Here is a 20,805-nt window from a genome sequence, read left to right as displayed (position 1 = left end):
TGTACAAATTTCATATTCGCTCTCTTTTTCAAAGTTCAGAAATAGAATGTCAAAAATAAGTTCATGTCTACACCAATCATGATAAAAAATATTTTCTTCTTAAACAAAATCTCATGTGTAGTGCAGAACAAATAACTGAGGTAGTTCAAATTTATTCTCATAACCAAATATGTATATTTTCCAAAAATCAACCTCAGCTCATTTTATTTTAATGCAAAATCTAGCATAGGAATCCCGCTTACCTGCACTTCCTAGCTTGACAGAATTTCTCCTCAGCAGTACTGAACAAAAATCAATCGTCACTTATAAAATAGTCACGTACTCCCATAAATTTTCAATCAAACACGTATATCAATATTTAAACCTAAAATCAACCTAATGTAATTCCTCAAAACCTAAAATTCTCATAATTCCTAAAATAAAATCATTTTCCAAACCCATAAATATCCACTTAGATTCTTCGACTAAAACCTTAAATACTATAAAAAAATATTTCTATAAAAATACAATTTTTGTATCTATATAAAGCAAAACTAGATTCAATTTAAAAGAATATAATTACAAATTTTCTAAAAACCTTTAAGACCCAAGGTAAAATTCAGTGAATTCACACCCAAAAATATAAAGATATGCTTTGGCAAAGTTTGGCTTATAACTCAAGGGAATAAAATTGTAATATCCCTGTTCTGAAACCTTCCCTAACCTTACGTAAAGGGCAATGCACCTCTTTTTGTTTCTTCGCTGCAAGGAAGATTCAAGTCGTGCGATGAAGGCTCACCGTGGGGAGTTGCGACGGAGCTGGGCGGCTTGGGTGGCATGAGGTGGCCTACGGAACTCTCTGTGTAAATGGCGGCGAAGTGAAGGGGCTGGTGCCGTCGGGTGGCTGGGTTAACTCACAGTGGGGGAAATAATTCCCATGCTTCGGTGTGGTAGATCAGAGTAGCACTTGCAGTGGTTTTCTGGTGGCTGGGCAAAGATGTCAGCGGGTGGAGTTGCGGCATGCATGGCTGGCAACGCCGTTAGATGTCCATTGTGCAGCGGGCTGAGAGCACACAATAGTGCTATGCTTTTAAGCATGCAAAACAGGGGCTGTGGCTACGGCTGTTGAGGTGGTCTTCATGCATGGAGGCTGAGGGAAAAACAGGTTGATGATGATGACTGTGGTGTATGGCGGAGGAGCTAGAGCTCCAGTGAGGGTCAAGTGGAGGTGGCGCACAGTGAGGTGGAGCTGTGATCCGTGGAGATGTAGTGCATGTACGGGTTGTGTCAATTCTGTATGGGGAGGCGGCTTGAGTTCTGGATGGTGTAGCGACACTTTAGTCTAGGTTAGAGATCACTTCCATCTTCCACGTACGAGTTCTATCTATATATGGGGACGATTGCAGTGAAAAAAGAAAGGAAACGTGCGTGAACTGAAGTTAACGGGTGAATACGTGGGTGATTGGCAACACAAAACCAAAAAAAAAAATAAATAAATACAGAACCCTAAAGCTAAGGAGATGAGAAGCGTACGTGCATGGGAGTCCTAGAGTCGTGCGTGTGAAGAACTGCTCATAAACGGATTGGTTTTATCCAAGGTTTAAACAAAACGGCGAAAAGCTCAAAATAAAAATCACTGCTGATCCATAAAAACCAAAAACAAATATAACCTAAATATCAAGCTCAAATAAGTGAATAAAAAAATTATACATAGTCCAACCATACAATTTTTGGGTCTAGGTGTTATAGCTGATGTGTTGATGTAACCCCCACTTGCGATGATATACCATGCCTTGGCCTTGTTTTTGCATGGGTTAAATAGAATCCCAATTCCGTCAGCTCCAAGGTCGTCCTTACTTTAGAAAATGTCAATGGTTTCTTGTCTTGTTAGACCAATCACATGTCATAGATCGCTTGACCTCATGCCCTATTAGCCCAGGGCTAGCCCGTGACCATAAGGGCCCAGCCCTTTCATCTTTAGTCTTAAAGGGGAAGAGGCCTTGAACCGAGAAGACCAAACGATGGCCCCTCATGCATGTCGACCTCACTCGTCCTGAGAGAGGCATGTCTTCCTTTCCTCACATGCCACCCCCACCTTTGAAGGTGGTCGGTAGACCAGGCAACCCCACTCGATTACATGTTGACCACCTAGCAGATGTGGTTTGCCGAGGGCCCAAGAATTGGATTTTCACTGGGACTGTAACTTTTTTGACATGGCTGTCAACACTTTATCCAAATCCTCCTCTCAAGAGACTCCCATCAGTGTCCCCTACAACATCGACTTCTAGTAACTTTGTGAAGGTGATAGAGACAAGAGAGGTAGAATGTGTCTAGAACACTATCAATAGTACGATAAAGCAAGTTGGAGCTCACACCAGCCCTACTACTCAAGAAGAGCAACTTGTGATCCCAACTTGGGATGTTTTGTTGAGTGCAAGTGCTTTTGTTAAAGGAAAAGCAACCCTCACAAGAGACGTGATTTCGGCTGCCACAACCCTTTCTGAGGGGTATCCAAGGAATCTGTTCCTATTGCCCAACATGATGCCTTGGACATCGGAAAGAATGAAGTCATTCTGGAAGGTGTAATACCCGAGTCTTACTACATAGGTCCTTACCTAATTTTATTAATTCTTTAAGTCAAATGTTTTGAAATAAAGATTTTTATTATTTTTAATTCTTTTATTTTAAGATGAGTATGCTTTATTTTAAAATATGATTTATTAAAATAAATCAAGGGTATGATTTTTAAGATTTTGAAATATTTTCCATTAAGCCCTTTAATTTTATTCATTTAATAAATGTTCCAAGCTCTCTCTACCATTGCATGGGTAGGTAAAGAAAATATCTCCCCACATTTAATCTCCACCATTCATCTCCCCAGCTTATGGGCTAACTTTTGACTAAACCTATTGACCTGTTTCCCCCTTGAACCTGTAGCTTCCTAAGTAAGCTATTGAAATTCCCTTCTCCTTCCCTTACGTTGGCTTCCAAGAGAAAGAACAAATTCTTTCTCTCTTTAGCACTCATTGGCTTCTAGAGCAAGGAAAAGAAGAAAACTCTTCCAGCCCTCACCCATGCAACTACAACCCACTTCTCTCCCATTCCATTTCTCTTCCAATCTCAAGCCAAACATCCATTTTTCCTTCTTCTCAAGAGGAAAATAGCAAGGTAAGAATACCCTCAACCTTCTCCGTTGTGAATTTCAAAACTTAGCCATGGTTTAATCAAGTGGGTTTTTCTTTTGTTGACTGTTGATGCTTCGGTTTTGGACTTCCAGCCAAGGGATTCGTGTGCCCTCTGTTTCCCTAAGCCGAACCTACCTTCCTCTTCCTCATTTTCGTGTTTTGGGAAGGATTTCCCAAAGGTAAAAACCCTAACTTGACCCATTCTGTTTTAGTTGATTTTGGAGAACCAATGAGTTGTTTTAGCTTGGATCTTAAACTTTTGGTTGTGGTCCATGCATTAATAACATAAATGCTTTGTTTTTGGCAAAACCGCGAATGTTGAAGCTGTTTTTGCCATGTATTTTCCTATCATTCGAAAATGGTATTTTTCTATTTAACTTGGTTAGTTACAAGTGATGTTAGTTGATCTTTATATATATATATATATATATGTATGATGATGCCGTGTGTGTTATGCTCTGTTTTGTGTTCCAGCCATGTATTTTTGCAAGGCAAATTTGTAGTCCTTCCTTGTATTTTCTTGAGTCTAAACCATGTTTTAATTATGTCAAGCCTTGCCTTTATGTGTTAAATTAATGGAGTTGAGGTTTTTAATTTTAGACATACTTTCCTCAAGTTTATGGCATAAGTAAGCCACTAAGAATTTTTAATTAAACTAGTAAGCTTGTTTTAGGAATTCTAAGTTGCCAAGTGTTGTACCCCTTTATTTATGTTATGTTTTTTGCAGACATGTTATGGTTTTTAAGTCTTTTACAACCCTAGTAGTGTTTAATTATGTAGTTGAGATTTTGGTTAAGTGAGGGATGTTAAGACCATGAAAGTACTAAGACTTGCTAGCTGCCCATGCACTGTAGAATTTCTGTTTTGGGGCTTAAACTAGCCCATTTCATCCCTTGTTCAGTTTCACCCTTTTGTTCAACCAAAGATAAATTTTAGTATGAAAAACCATTGAAGAACAAGTCACAAAAATCAACCCTCTTGTGAGCATTGACCATTTTGTTGGATTTACCTTCCATATGATGTTACAAAGCTATCAAATGCCCTCTTTGATGAAAGTTTCAGATTTGTAGCACTTCTTTGTTCCCTTCCATTCTTAAATAAATCCTTACCATTTATATATTTCTAACCTATGATTTCTACCTATCCTTCATATAAAAAATGATGGCCTTTAAAAAGGGATAGCAAGCAAGTTATGTACTTTCATGAGTTTCTTTAAATGTTAGAATGAGGATATTAATGTTTGACTTAGTGCCAAGCTTGTGACGCCCCCAGATTCCGCTTGGGATCAGACAGACATCTGAAGCGTTAGGACATGCAACACAAGGTTACCTGCTCCCGTTCATGACATATAAGATGCAATGTTCCTAACATGCATCTAGCATTATGCAATATTCACAGCGGATAATTTATTTCTTTTAGCAATACTATGCACCAAACTTATAATATCCAAAATACTTACAACATATTTCATACATAAAGACATACTAAACAACTGAAATCACAACACTAGTCCAAAATAGTTGTGAATAAAAGAGTGCTGGAGATTGAACTCCACAAAATACAAGTAGTAACCTAAGGCAACTACATCTAAGTCGCACCGTCGCTTAGTCGACCGTTTCCAATTAGTCGATTTCCGGTTCTCCTTCAGATCCTATAACAAAATCTACCATTCGGGAGGAATGGTAGTTGGGACTACCACGGTGAGATTTGATTACAAATTTCAGCAAGTTAACAGGAAACTTCCACACAGGTTAATGATGCATGCATGCCAATAAAAGCATGAATGCATAATCAAATCATAAGTAATCATAGCATATCTTGACATATAACATAACATAACTGGCATAACTTAAACTGAAACTGAAGCTTAACATGAACGTAACTTGAAACATAACATGGACTTAAAACATAGCATGAACGTGAACTTGAAACATAAAATAGATTTGAAACATAGCATGAATGTGAACTTGGAACATAACATGGACTTGAAACATAGCATGAGCGTAAACTTGAAACATAATATGGACTTGAAACATAGCATGAACGTGAACTTGGAACATAACGTAAACGTGAACATAACATAACATGAAACATGACTTGAACGTGAAATGCATGAACTTAAAATCTTATTCAATACACTTAATCATTAAAGTGACCATATAGGTGCTACACAGGTCCCCTTGAGCCGCGTGTCCCTGCCGATTACTGCATCACATCACAGGTTTCTATACCAGCTGTGAGTGCGTTAATACGTACTCCACAGTTGTTGTGGCCCCACGTATTCTGCATGTCACAATTGTTGTGTCTCATGTAGTGTATGCTCCACAGTTATTGTGGCCCCATACTTCATGCCCCACAGTTGTTGTGGCCCCATGACTTATTTGTTTGTGCCACACTTGCTGTAGACACACGTAAAATAAAGTTTGGCTCCATCGGCGTTAGTGGCTGGCGCGCTCCGATGACCAACTAATTAGGCCCCATTTGCAACCTGTTGACTGTACTTCGTCAACCCAGGAAATTTTACACCTATTTAGACACTCCAGCGTGAACAAAAGAGTTCCACTAGGATATTACCCTATCCTAACGCTTAGGGTCGTGATTGACATGAATGACTTAACTGGCATACATGACATTTCGTAACATGAACGTGACATAAAAGACAGAAGTCCAGACGTAGCATAATGTGACATGAACGTAAAATGACAGACATGACATACTTTAAGACATAAATATAACAGAAAACATTTCATAACATGGCGTACATGTAACAGACAATATCCTGTAACTTGGCATAACATGTAACAATCAACATTTCGTAACATGGCATAACATGTGACAGTGAATATTACATGACATGAAATTCATATAACAGATGACATACTTAACTTAACATAACATACTTGCACTGTATAGCAATGTGTAGTAATACGTGACAGAATATCTTGTGTAATAGATGAATAATTCGTGACAAAATAAATTCAATGCAACAGATAAATATGTAATGACTTGGCATGACACATATGATAACATGCATACATACACTTTAGTTCCCTTACTTATCACTCATACACATTAAATTGATAGTAAGTTAAAAGCTAACTTACTTCGATCGTCGCCTCCTATGAGTGTAAAGCGTGAAACACGATGAACTTTAAGAGGGTATTCTAAAAGTTAAAAATTAATTACTAACAATTAGAAATGTGAAAAGAGATAACTTAGAGTAAAATTACCATTTTACCCTCTATATGTGGAAAAATGACCATTTTACCCCTAACTTAAAGATTTCACATCCTAACTCCAAATATTATCAAAATTTACATTCCTCATGTAAATTTTGTCCTAGACTCAAATAACAACTCAAAAAAATTTAAAACCAATCACAACTATGGAAACTCACAATGGCCGAAACATTCATAGACCATTTCTCTTGATTTTAGTTGTAATTTCTTCCATCTTCAAAACTCATGATTAAACCAATATTTTGTAACAAGGATCTTCCTATCCTAAGTTCAAAACTACACTTAAAATATCCATTAAGAAAAGCTAATCATCAATACCAAACTTTTTGTAAAAAGATCCAAACTTTTTAACAAATAGTAAACTCTTAAATCACAAGTTTTGACCTTAATAAAAACATCACCCAGAATTTCAAAAAAAATCAAATCTTACTTCTAACATATTCATAACATCATCCTAAGATCAACCATGCTTTAAATCATCAACCAAAGTCACCAAATGTCACAAAACAACACTTGTAGTTCTTGGTTTTTAAACTTAGTCCAAAACAGAAACTTTCTCTCAACTAACTTTGATCAATCTCTTGATCCATGGCTTAAAGACATGTGATCTTCAAAATAAAACATCACATGGTTTAAAAAAATGTGTCCTAAAGAATATCCAACCATCAAACTTAAAATCACATGGCTAAAATTCAACAAAACATGGATCTAACCCAAAAACATCAAATCTTAGGCCTAACCAAAATCCTCTTGCATAGAAAATCATATCTTTAAAACTAATACTAAATATCTCTGAAATAACATCCTAACATGTATATAAGAGGCTTAGGATCATCATATAAAAATATCAAAGCCTTTGGAATAAGATTAAACCACGAAATATTCAAACTTTCACAAAACAAAAACTGTTTTTCCACTTCCGGTTTTCAAGTTTCTAAATCTAAAAAATTCTATCATCAGAAGAATTATTCATGCAACAAAACCTCAATGAACATTCATAAACACATGTTAACAACACTCCATAAAAGTTTCGGACCAAGATATGTCCATTAGCTTGGTCAAAACTTCCAAAACATAACATACTCTCCAGTTTCACGCCCAGAATGACCTTTCCATGGTTAAAAATACTTTTGACCAATCAAATGAGCATGGAATGAGACAAATAAGATATCCACGGAAACTACACTCAAAGATGAACAACTTATGTGAGGAATAATCGTGCAAAAATACCTACAAGGGGTCTTAAATGGCCACACAACAAGACCTAGAAATCTGCCCGAGAGAGCTCTTTTGGGTTTTCTCTCTAAGAACGGGTGAAAAAGTGATAAAATGGAATGAAATGTGCCTTGCACGACTTTAGACTCCTGGAGTGGGAAGTTGTGGGCTTGAATGACCCTTGATTGGAGTTGCCTATGTGACATAAAGTGGAGAATAGTGAGAGGAATGGACTTCCTGCAGCAGCTGTGAGAGATGGAGGTTGATGGACTGGATTTCTCCTTCACATCAAGGCACTATTGGGTGCAGCCAATGGCAGTCGATGGTCTGCCATGTGGGGGTGGAAACTTCTCCAAGAAACTTTGCCAAGGTGGCCAATTTCGCGAGCCTTGGTGGGCCCAACCAAGTGGGCTTCAATTTGGGGTTTAAAGGGGGTTTGGTTAGGGTTTGAGATGCTATCAAGACTAAAACCAATTTTTCTTGGCCCAATCAAATTTTCAAGGTTTAAAAAGTTGGATAATGATGTCATAACAAGGATTTGATTAACTAATAGCATGTGGAAGTGATTTAATCACGTGATTAAACACAATGTTAGAAATCGGATTAAAAAGGGTTTGGAGGCCAACTTTTGGGTTTGGGAAAACCGTTTAGGGCTTTGGTTTCAACTAAGCTCTTGGGGTTCAATTGGATTCCAACCATTTAGGGTTTTGCTAGGGTTGAAACCCTCTTTGGTCTGGCACAATTTGGTTGATCAAATGAAAGAAAACTTTGCTTAGGTGGCATGATCTCACACCTTCACTTCCTTCACAAATCCATCTAATAGTTCCGCTTTGTGCCAAGCCTCTAATATTATCCACTATGTGTGGCTAAGATCTTACCAAGTGTCCAAATAAAACTTCTCTAACCTAATTTGGACATTCCACACTGTGATTTTGAAAATACTGCACTGGGTGCACTTATCGAGGTTACTATTCACTCCAAAAAAATGCATAATAAACTTAGTACTGAAAAATTCTAAATATTCATATTAAGCTATAGTGAAAATCATTTACCAAAATTCAACCTCGAAGTGCCCCTAAAAATAATTTCACAATTTTCAACAGACGTTTCGTCCGGAATTATGAAAAATGTTATTGCGCCATAAAATCCTAAATAATCAACTGAGTCTAATAGCGTAGACCAAAACACAATCTGATACTTCTAACTACCTCAAATCATTAAACTCATAAATCTAGCACCATAGTGAGTGATAACATTGATTATGATGACAAACTAAAACCTGAGCGATTGGTCGATTCGTAAAAACTTATGGGGTTTTCACGAGATTCCTAAAGTCAATAGAAATTCCACCAATAAATTTCTAGTGGGCTGTTACATAGCTAAATGGGTTAAGGAAAACACTTTAATTCCAATTTGGAATTTAAGTGAGCGTGCAGGGGTGTTGGATAGTAAAGCTTAAAGTGACATGAATATTAATGTGCTTATCCCATTTTATTGGATAGGAGTTTATTTTCAAGATTCAAGGAAACTACTAGTAAAGCATCGAGATAACTAGCTATGACCATGCTTCTTACACCAAGTTCTCTTTATGAAAGAATGTCTCTCTCTCTTTTCAAATGTTCTTATAAAGAAAGAGTAAGTGTATATAGTATATTCAAGCCCTTTCTTGATAGCCCCTATTAAGTACGCTATCGATTATAATTGTGTGTATGTGTATAAGGTAATGCTTACACATAGGTTCTAAGTCATGATATTTCCATACATGCTCTCTCAATAAACTTAATGATTATTCTTATGATTATTCTTATACGTAGTATAGCATGAAAATGTATCTTTTTCATAAAAATGCATGTGCATCCGAGTAAGAAAGATGATGAAAATGTTTTGATTGCAAAGGAAAGGAAATGAATGTCTCATGCCTTATGCTTCAAGTGATGCTTTAAAGGAGTTTTAAAATGTCCCTATGAACTGATGTTTTAAATGATGCGAAGGAAGTGTTTTAAAATGCCCCTATGAACTCATGCTTTAAATGACACAAAGAAAACGTTTTAAGATGTCCCTATGAGCTGATGTTACATTGTCCGTATGAACTAACGCTTTATGGATGCCATGAAAGATGATGTTCAAGCTCATATTTTTAAAATGATGTTTTTTCTTCTTTATGATTGCACTTTTAAATGAGAAGATGATGTTTAAGTTCATGCTTTTAAATGATGTTTTCCATGAATGAATTGTTAAATGAAATGACTAAAAGGACTGAATGAATGAATGTCTTATTGTATGAAAATACTTAACAGCCATATGAATGAAAATGGTACCAAAGGAATAGGCAAATTGCGATGCAGGGTAAGTAGTACTGATAGTGCATCCAGTGCTGCCCCCTGACTGAAAGGGATTCCCAACCTGTAGCCACGGGCGGAATCTAGGTCTAAAGGAAGACCGCTAACCCCAACACACGGGGCATAATTGTGTGTACCGGCCAAAGAAAGTGAAACATGAAAAGCATGGTTATTTCTTAAACTGTTATACATGAAAGCATAGTTATTTTTTAAAATGTTTATGCATGAAAGTATGGCTTATTCTTGAAATTGTTATGCATGAAAGTCTTGTCAAGATTAGCAAATGTTTATGTATGCATGTTTTCAAAAGAAAAGAATATGTGATTAATAAGTTAACAGCATGGTGTACTGCTTACTGAGTATTCGACTCACTTTTGTTTTAAATGTTTTAAACGTCCAGGTAATGTCAGAAAGGCTGGGGAGCAAGGAACTACTGCAGAGGGAGAGGTAGATGCTTAGGATGTTCCCTAACTATAATAGTTATGTTTATGGATGATAGGTTATGTTTTTTTGAGCATATGATTGACTCTGAGAGTCTATTATAGATGAATGTTCGAATAGAATGTCTATCAGGTGTTCCTTTTATTAAATTAGAAATTTAGAGTACAAGTGTATCATGTTCATGCTGATCGCATATTACTAGAAAAAGAAAAGGCAAAGAAAAGAAAAGGAGAAAGACATACATGTACGTGGTGATACCACCCTTCCCGGGGTGGGGTCTTGAAAAATCTTGGTATTAGAGCAAAAGGTTATAAGGTCCTGTAGACTTTAGGGATTAACTAAGCTAAATTCCTCTCTCTAAAGTATGCCAAGCTCTGCAGCAAGTTTAAAAGGTATTTTCTTATTGAATATCTTGAATTATGTTAGAAGGATTGCAAGTCATGCGTACTTGTTTTATATGAGTCCACTTCTATTGTTACTATTATACTTGTTCTAGTATGGCACCAATAGGCAATACTAAGAAAGATAGATGTTGGGGAGGCGACCCAGTTCCCATAGTGTAGAGAATCAGCAAGAGGTTCCCAGACATACGAGGGACCTCGCCAACGTAGTTGCATGCTTGATAGAGACCGTTATTGATGGAAAAACTGAGATGCAAAGGCAACCCAACATCCAACAACCTTCGAACTATTCGGTAAACAGCACCCTTCGGTGTTTGAGGGCAAGTGTAGCAAAGGAGATGCTGACAACTGGATCGAGCGCCTAGAGAAGATCTTCCGCGTAGTCTTGTGCCCGAAACAAGAGAAGATGGATTTTGCTGCTTACAACTTATTTGACATGGCAAACAGGTGTTGGAAGTCTACTCATGAGCTTATTCCACAAGAGTTAAGCGAGGCAACTCCAATTTCGTAGGCGATATTTAAAGAAGCTTTGATTGATCGGTTCTTTCCCTATTTCTCCATCATGCATTAGTATTAGGAGATTTTGTTGCTACACACTCTTTTATATCCCGGAAGTTTGCTTGTTTAAGTAAGAGGACTTTATCCTTAGGGCATGCTTTGTTCAAATCGGTGAAGTATATGCATATTCGCCACTTCCCATGTGCCTTCTTCACCAATACTATGCTTAAAAGCCACTCTAGGTAAATAGATACTTGACGAAGCCAGCTCTAGTTGCCGATCTACTTCCTTCGCTATTTCCACGTATTTTTCTGCATTGAAGCTCCTCCGCTTCTGCATTATTTTTTTGGCCTTGAGGTCAACCCAAAGGTGATGCTCTATGATATCTGGGTCTATTCCTGTCATGTCCTCGTGGCTCCATGGGAAAACATCTCTATGCTCGACAACGAGTTGCTTCATTCATTCTCTGAGCTCTGGTGCCTTTTGTATCCTTATCCTTCCCAGGGCATTTGTTCAGTTTGGGAACAAAGAGACCAATTCCATCGGCTCAACAGCTTCACCCTGTTGAAGATTCTCCTTATCCCAAGTCTTTATTGATCATCTCTAGAGGTGAGGGAATCTTATCTTCATCCATCATATCCTTAACAAAGCGAACTCAAACCCTCTATTTTAAAACTCCTGCATATACTATTAGCATGCTAGTACATGCTCGCTACGTACCTTCCTGACACCTGTGTTTGTTGAGAACTTCATATTTAGGTGGTACATTGAGGTGATCGCTCTCATTTTGTTTAGGGTTGATGACCAATGATCACATAGGACGACAAATGAGCTTTCAACACCAAAAAGTCTGTCATTGTTGTTGTCGTGTGGGATCTAGCTTCTACCATGATAGGTAATGTGATGATGCTGACTAGCTACATTGTTTCCCCTCGAAAACTCCTTCAATAGCATAGGGGCTGGTTGCAAGTTATCCTACTCAATGCCATCTCCAAGAATACGTACCAAAATAGGACATCCATTAATGTGATGACCAAGACTTTTCTAGGCTTTTTGTTTATTTTATTTAAATTATTAGATAACCCGATGAGAGTTTCATCCTTCATAGGAAATTAGGGTTTGAAGCCCAATGGATCTAGGGTTCATGCCCAACTTGAGTAGGGTTTTGCCTTGCACACCTACCATAGAAGATCACCCATCCTTTTGCCATGTGTCATGCACGCAAGAAGGCTTGCTTGTAGGAAGAAGGTTTGTGACACTTGTCATCATGGGGGAGAGCTTCTAGAAGGAAGATGAAGAAACATGAAAAGTTGGAAAATTGGAGGGAAGCCCAAAGGGGCATGCATGACAACCATGGGAAAAGGGAGATTTGCTTTTGCCATGTGTCACACATGCAAAAGGTAGGTGAAAATTTTTGTCTTGGGAAAGAGAAAAATCATGCTTGGGAAGAGAAGGCCTACATGGCTAGGAGGATTCTAGAAGAATCTTGTGTAAGACACACTTGAGATGGATAGGTAGGGCAATGGAGTTTGTGTATTTTTTTGAGCAATCACATGCTTGTCCAAAAGTTTGGTGAAAGAATATCTTCTTTAGGAAAAAGAAGGAGGTTTCGACAGCCACCATGCACACATACACTCCTCACATGCCACTTGGCACACATGCACACATGTAAGAGATTAAGGAAGATTTTTAGATTGACAAAGACCATTTAGCCACAAGGTTTGTTGAACCAAGACATGAGGAGAAGGGGCAAAATGGGAAGGAGTTGCCACTTGTCCAAAAAGATCCCATTGTGTTTCCAACACAATCAAATGATGAGAAAGAGGGAAGAAGCCTTAGGATGGGATGCCACTTGGATCCATGCAATGAACATTGGCTTGTGCAAGAAGCTTGTGTGTCTATAAAAGGGAGAGGAGTCGAAAACCCTAAGTCTTTTATTCATTTTGTGAATTTCTCTTGAATTGTTCGGCCACCACCTTTCTCTCCAACTTTCCACCATTTTCTCATCATCCAAACACTTTCCACATTATTCTTTGCTCACCCAAATATTATTTTGAGGGTAAGCAAAGCTAGAAGATACTTCCAAGAGGAGAGTCATAGAAGGTAATAAGCCAAAATCACCCTTCCAATACATACACCCACACACAACATTAAGGGATGAAGTTTCAGTTTTTAGTGAGTTCATCAAGAACTCATGCTCACACACACACATTTGAGCGAGAAGAAGTTAGCTCAAGTTTTGAGAAGTTCTCCATATGAATCCATGCCTATACACACACGGCTAGATTAGGGTTTTTCTTCAAGGAAGGTGGACTCAACCCTCCTTGCTCTAAGCTCATGAGCATGATATTTGGAAAAAGAGGGCCACGGCCTTAGGGTTTATTGGAATTAGGGTTTTTAGTTTATGCAAGATTCAGACTTGAGGAAATGTAGGTCCAAATATTGGGAGTCATTTTCTTGGAGAAAAATGTCAAGAGCACAACACTCACTCACATGGGTTAGGGTTTTGAATAACCGAACCTAATGATCTTGTGTATACATAATCAGCTTTCTTGTTATCTATTGTGGACTTTTGTAAGTAAACTTCTAACTTGTACTTGGATATTTTATGTAACTAAACTTCTAACTTGTTGGTTGTTCGGATTTATGTGAATGATTGTGATATTGATGTTTCTTCCATGCGTTATGATCTCTTCTTTACATGACTATCTAATGTATGACTAGAATGGCCTATGGGATTAACTCATGTCATAAAAATGGAATAAAAAGCCACCTTAGGGTTTTGATCGTACAATATTTGATTTGTATATGATTACTTGCCACTTGACCAAATTGCTTATGGAACTTAGTTCATGAAAATAATTGTCTTTTATAAGTATGATCACTAGCATGTTTCGGCCACCCATGAATGTGCATTGTTAAAATTTTATTTAACACATTAGAAAATTCTAAATTCATGAAAAATTGATTGGAATGTTTGTTTCCAAACTTAAAGGTCTCGGCTATTGCCATGTAATACCTAGCTCCTTCTTCTTACGTATGCTTCCCCTTTCTGACGTATGTTTCGTCTTGATGACGTAAGTAAATCCTGAAGGAAGAGATTATGTGATCATCTGCCTTTCTCACTAGCGACTGCGAGCCACGTTATGCGTGCCAAACCATGATGGCGTGTCTCAAAAGATATCGTGTGACTTCTAGGGCACGCCCAGTGTTTTAAATATGTTGGAAATATTTATAAGAAGTATTCCCATCATTATTGAATTAAGATTTGATCTTAAATACGACAATCATAATATTATTGAAGAGCTCCAAAAATATTATAATTGCTGGAAATCATTTTAATATTATTATTAAAATGATTTCAATTATTTAAGATATTATGAGATTTAAATTATGTTGGAAACTTTTATTAATTAAATGGTTTAACCCTTTTAAATATGTTAAGTGAGACTTCATCATTTTATTAATGATGAAGAATATTATTTTATAAACTAAAGTTAGTTTGAAATAATATTTACCTTAATTCCTCTAAGTGCTTTTAATAAAGTTAATGTTTTACGCATCTTCAAATCAGTATTTTAATTCCTCATCATTAGATCGTTGTGTAGATCCCCAGACGAAGGGACTGGATTAAATACCCAGACCCCCTCTCTTTCCCTCTCATTTTCCCCGTAACCCTCTCTCTCCTCCCTCTCTCATTCGGCGTACGCTGTACGAAGACCCACCCCACGCCGTGCGTCGCCCTTCCTCACCCCCAGCACCAATGGCTTGCTCTCCCTCTGGCAAGTCCATCCATGCCAACCTCTCCCTTTCAGGCTCTCCCTTTCTCCATTTCAGAACTGCCCAGCCGGTATGGGCTTAGTGAGCGTAGCACCGCCGTGCGCCGCCCTCCAACGCCACCACTCCCTCGGCAGCTTCCTCTACCACCGGCCACCGCTCCCCAGTGAGCTTGGCCTCTCCCATGCAACCACCTTCCCTCCATCGCACACACGCACACACAAGGAGACCCATGGCCTAGCGCAGCCGTGCGCAGCACCCACGGCCACCTAGCGACACCATGGCTCCTCCCCTAGCCCCTCCACATGACCCATGGCCAGAAACCCCCTCCTCCACCTCACGGCTTCTCCCCCCTCTCACGCACAGGTTGCACGCCGTGCACCACCATGCACCGCCACCCACGACTGATGACCACCGCCATCAACCTCCTTAAGCCGCCACCAAGCCAACCTATTGTCCCTTGGCCCCGATCTGCCACCCACGAAAGCACACACTCTCTCTCTCACTCTCTGACGGCTTCTCCTCCACGGTATGGCTAGATCCGCCACTGTGAGCCACCGTGGCACCACCTCGACGCCACCACGAGATCCACCGCACCTCCTCCCTTAGCCAAGCCCTAGGTCTAAACCATCACTTTATATGGTGGGTAACCACTGCACGTGATGGACAGTCACTGCGAGTGATTGACCGCCACTGTACATGGCTAGATCCGCCGTGTTATGCTCTTTACCATCATCACAAGGCTATCACAAGCCTTTCCAAGACCACACCTAGCTATCCAAACACTTAAACAATCACCGTACGTGAGTTAGCCACCATGTAGGACCCTTCCTACATCATCGGCTATGACAGTCAATGAGCAACGCACGGGTTATCCCGTTGATGGTATAACCCTCTATCCCTCGTAATTATGTTAGATATTGATTAGTTGACTAGGTTGTGGATTGTGCTGTTAGTATCAATGGAGTTGTGATATCGTGATGTGGTGTTGTGTAGTGAAGTGTTGGGCATATTTGTATTGTATGGAGGTGCATTGTGCCGTGTAGTGTATTGTGATGTGTTGGGTGTAGATGGGAAGTGTTATGGACTGTGCCATGTAGTGTGATTGGGGAACATGTGCAGTAATGGTGGCGTGGTGTATGTGGAATGGATACAGTGCACACTGAGTGTACTCTGTGTGCATGTGGCGTGTTGTATATGTAGGGAGTACACATGGAATGTACTCCATGTGATGGTGAGATGCACCATATGGCGGGTACGCCATAATGGTGATATGCCGTAGTGTGTATGAAGGGAGTACACGATGGGTGTACTCGGTGTGGGGTATAGTATATGTGAGGAGTACACGTGGAGTGTACTCTATGTGGTGGAGAAATGCACCATATCGCGGATATGCTATAATGGTAATGTGGCGTAATGCATGTGGATGAAGTACACAAGAAGTGTACTCCATGTGATATAGTGACGCACCATATGGCGAATATGCCATAGTGGTGATGTGGCGTATAGTATATGTGAGGAGTACACATGGAGTGCACTCTATGTGGTGGAGAAATGCACCATATGGCGGATATGCCATGATGGTGATGTGCCGTAGTGTGTATGAAGGGAGTACACGATGAGTGTACTCTATATGGGGTATGGTGTATGTGGGGAGTACAAATGGAATGTACTCCATGAGATGGTGAGATGCACCATATGGCATGTATGCCATAGTGGTGATGTGTTGTAGTGTGTATGAAAGGAGTATACGAGGAGTGTACTCCATATGATATAGTGATACACCATATGTCGGGTATGCTATAGTGGTGATGGAGCATATGTATGAGGGGAGTATACATAGAGTGTACTCCATGTAGCAGCGACACTCCGTGTGGCGTGTCGTAGAGATAAGGATGGTTATGTGTTTGATGGGCGTGGAACGTGATGGATAGTGTCGGGAACTGTGGAACAGTGTCTCGAAATAGTTATGGCATAGCCTATAGTCTAAGGTGACAAGTGTCACTGTGATGGACTTATGGCCAGGAGTATGCGTAAAGTAGCGGAACAAGTATAAGAGGGCGTAGCGGAAGCATGACTAGGGAATGTCACGCAGTGACATGACTACTGACAGTCGTGCTTGTGATGGGTGAAGTAGTGGGATAAGTGTAAGAATACGCAGCGGACGCGTGACTGGGCAACGTCACGAAGTGACATGGTTATTGGAAGCCATGCTTATGATGGGTGAAGTGTTAAAGTGTAGAAATGACGTAATGGGAACTTGACGAGATGTCACCATGTGACGGGAGTACGTGAGGAACCGTACTCGTGATGAGTCAGGAGTTGATGTAGTAGAATGTTAGGTAACATGACAAGGTCACAATATAGCTCTGGAGCAATCTCGGGCTATATAACCTGACATGAAACGTAGTTATGAATAGAGTCTTGTCGTGTTAAGTGTTGGGATGAACTGTCAAAAGGGACGGGTAGCGTGAAGAGTCATCCTAATCGAGTTAAGAGAAGATTGGTATCGGAGTATGGCCCTTATCCCTACGAGCAGGCGATCAACGTGTTATATATGTTGATCTTAGGTGATAAAGGGGTAAGGTACTTGTGTGACATGGTGAGAGACACGTGCTGGACGGATTCACCATATGAATGAGTAATCTGTCATGAGCATAGTTGCACGGTGCTTAAGCCTCAGAGTTGGCTTAGAGCCATGTGTCTTGTATGGATGGGAATGAGGATTTAGTGTGGGCTAAGATGCATGAAGGTAGTGACGGATGCATCGTTAGGATTGAGATGTGTGATTCCATCAGTCGGAATCATGCGTCAAATGTGGTTGTAAGAAGAGTAAGACGAGTGTCTTAGTGTCTTAATCCTAATGTGAATAATGTGTTCACTTTAGTGGATCAGCACTCGAGACGAGACTTTGAGTTGGAAGTTGTGGTGACCGTAAGTGGTCCCCGAAGGGTTTAACATAGTGAAGGGCACGTAAGTGCACGGGATAGAAGGAGAGTGTTCTAAGTATAGCGTAGTTCTATTTATAGCTTAAGTTACTTATGCATTAGATAGAGAATGATGCTAAGGTTATGTGTATGCATGTAGGTTGCCATCTGACAAGCACATAAATGGACTGAATGACATGCAAGTAGCATGGAGTCCAGGTAAGTGTTATGTTCATACTCTTCTAGAGTCTTCAAAGAAGCAAGAAACGCTTTTCCCTTAAGATACTCACGAAAAGAAACGAAAGACGCTTTAAGAAAGAAAATGCTAAGTGTTCAAAGGTATAAGTATGTACGGCCCCTCCTTGGCAGCCCCTTTTTACGCATCCAAAGTATTAATTGTACGCATGTGAATGGATGACTATACGTTGTATCTATTGTATGTATTTTCTAAGAAAATTTATAAACTGATGAAGATGCATGAAAGGCATGACAACTGATGTTTTTATGAATCCTACGAACCGACGCTCTCATGTGCGCCACGAGGTAACGCTCGTGGATGCCATGATTGACGAGGATTTTAAGTTTTGAGATATTAAAATAGGTTATTTTAGAAGTTTAGGCTTAAATATCGAAATCCGTAATTAATTGAAAACTTACGGAAATTATGTGATTATTTTTATAGGTGACGATTTATTTTCGACTCGACATTTTTTAGGAAAATTCTGAAAAGCTAAATTGTCTAGGTAAGCGGGGTTCCTATGCTAGGCCTTACACGAATTATTTGAGACTGAGGTTGATTTTCTGAAAACTTTGCATATTTTTGTGGTGAAATGAGAACTTGGAAAAAACAAAACCAACGTCGGTCGTTTATTTGCATACTCATGAAATCTGTACGAAAAAGAGAAAAATATGTTCTGACATGCATTGTGTAGACATGAGCTAAATTCTGTCATGTGGTTTCTGAAATCTGGGAAAAGAGCAATATTGAGAATATGAAAACTTGTGCATTTATTTAGAAAGATGTTCTGGCTTTTGTGTTCAGCGTGTGTAAACTGTCTGATTCTGTTTTGGTACTCTGTATTATTTTGATATAACATCTGAAAACCTTTGGCATGGTGTACTGGTTTTGGTATCTGACTCTGTCTCTGCTTTGCTCTGCTCTGCTCTGTTATGCTCTGCTCTGTTTGGGTTGGTACCAACTTCTCTGTCTCTGAGTGCACCCACTTTGGAAACAAAGTGGTTTTATTGTGGTCTTTCCTGTGTGCACACTCGGGGCTCCGAGAAGAATAAAGGAAAGATTTCACCTCTGTCTCTGCCTGGTTTGGCCACCGGGGTTAGCACAACCCTACCACGGGGGTGAAACATGGTCTCTACTCTGTTTGATGCTCTGTTTTGATCTAATGATGATACTCAGTTTATGTTATACCAAAGCACTATGGGTTTTTACTTGTCTTAAAACCATCGCTGTTACTTTTGAAAATATGTTCTGCTCTGCATGATAACTCTGGAAAATGTTTTGTTCTGCATGTTATACTTTGTAAATGCTCATGTTTGCACGCTAGCATATGTTTTCTGCTTACTGAGTAATTGATAACTCACCCCCTATCTTCATAATATTTTTCAGATGATGTGGAGAGTCCAACAGAGGACCTGGATTAGATTGGTGAGCATGATTAAGCTGGGAGAGGATGTTAGAAGAAGGAATTCTGATGTCCTTTAGTTTTAATGTCTTTTAGATTTAATTATATCTTGGGCTTGGCTTTAGTAAGACTTTTGAAGTTATTAGTTGGTTTGTTGTGACTACCGGGAGATTTTGAACTCCTTAGTTAATTTTTTTTGCTACAGTAATGACTTTGTAGAGTTTCAATGTGGTTATTTAGAGTACTTGAGATTGAGTTTTGCTAATAAAGTTTTGGAGTTTTATTTTAGTTGTGTTGGGAAACATGTTCTTAAGTAACAGGTGGTAAGTCTCCAGGCCAGCCGTGTTTGGGGCGTTACAATGAACGTGAACTTGAAACATAATGTGAACATGAAAAAGACATAACATGAACGTGAACTTGAACATAACATGACATCAACATTTACTTGAAACATATTCTTGTCTCATGGGGTCACCATGATTGAGTAATCTTATCTTGAAATACATAAACTTAGAATCTTTTTCAATAGACTTATTCATAAAGTGACCATACGGGTGCTACATGGGTCCCCTTGAGCCACGTGTCTTTGCTAATTTCCGCATCACGACACAAGTGTCTGTACTAGTTGTGAATGCGTTAATACATACTCCACAGTTGTTGTGGCCCCACGTATTCTACGTGTCACAGTTGCTTTGTCTCACGTAGTGTACGCTCCACAGTTATAGTGGCCCCACGTATTTTATGCTCCACAGTTGTAGTGGCCCCATACTTCATGCTCCACAGTTGTTATGGCCCCATGAATTGTTTGTGTCACACTTGTTGTGGAGACACGTAACATAATGTGTGGCTCCATCGGCGTTAGTGCCTGGCGCGCTCTAGTGACCAGCTAGTTAGGCTCCATTCGCAATATGTTGACTGTACTTTACAACGCAGGAGTTCCACTAGGACATTACCTCATCCTAGCACTTAGGGTCGTGATTGATATGAATAACTTAACAAGACTGTTTTCGAGGTACACAAACTGTATTCGAGACGGGATGACGTGAATACGAAAAGATAGAAGTCCTGACGTAACGTAACATGACACAAACGTAAGACGACAAACATGACATACGTCGAGACATAAGTGAAACAAACAATATTTCATAACATGACATGCATGTA

At 39.3% G+C, this 20,805-nt stretch overlaps 1 protein-coding gene across 1 annotated transcript; it reads left to right on the top strand.

Moving 5' to 3' along the window:
- Nucleotides 1-2,192: 2,192 nt before the first annotated feature.
- Nucleotides 2,193-19,667, top strand: LOC108980701. Its single transcript, XM_035695814.1, has 5 exons — nt 2,193-2,266; nt 3,000-3,147; nt 3,257-3,343; nt 10,358-10,404; nt 19,626-19,667. The coding sequence occupies exons 1-5, from the start codon at nt 2,193-2,195 to the stop codon at nt 19,627-19,629; spliced, it is 360 nt and encodes a 119-aa protein (XP_035551707.1). The 3' UTR covers nt 19,630-19,667.
- Nucleotides 19,668-20,805: the final 1,138 nt, after the last annotated feature.

The sequence above is a fragment of the Juglans regia genome, chromosome 11 (genome assembly GCF_001411555.2).
Source record: "Juglans regia cultivar Chandler chromosome 11, Walnut 2.0, whole genome shotgun sequence".
In the NCBI taxonomy this organism is placed as follows: Eukaryota; Viridiplantae; Streptophyta; class Magnoliopsida; order Fagales; family Juglandaceae; genus Juglans; species Juglans regia.
The sequence above is the reverse complement of the archived record's forward strand: the minus strand, read 5'-3'. Positions and strand labels throughout refer to the sequence as shown.

What these genes read in the sequence shown, in the direction of transcription:
- LOC108980701 (XM_035695814.1), top strand. Translation starts at nt 2,193, where the DNA reads ATGGCTGTCAACACTTTATCCAAATCCTCCTCTCAAGAGACTCCCATC. An exon ending in CCCTACAACATCGACTTCTA is followed by an intron (nt 2,267 to 2,999) that starts GTAACTTTGTGA and finishes TTCTCTCTTTAG; the next exon opens with CACTCATTGGCTTCTAGAGC. An exon ending in CTCAAGAGGAAAATAGCAAG is followed by an intron (nt 3,148 to 3,256) that starts GTAAGAATACCC and finishes TTGGACTTCCAG; the next exon opens with CCAAGGGATTCGTGTGCCCT.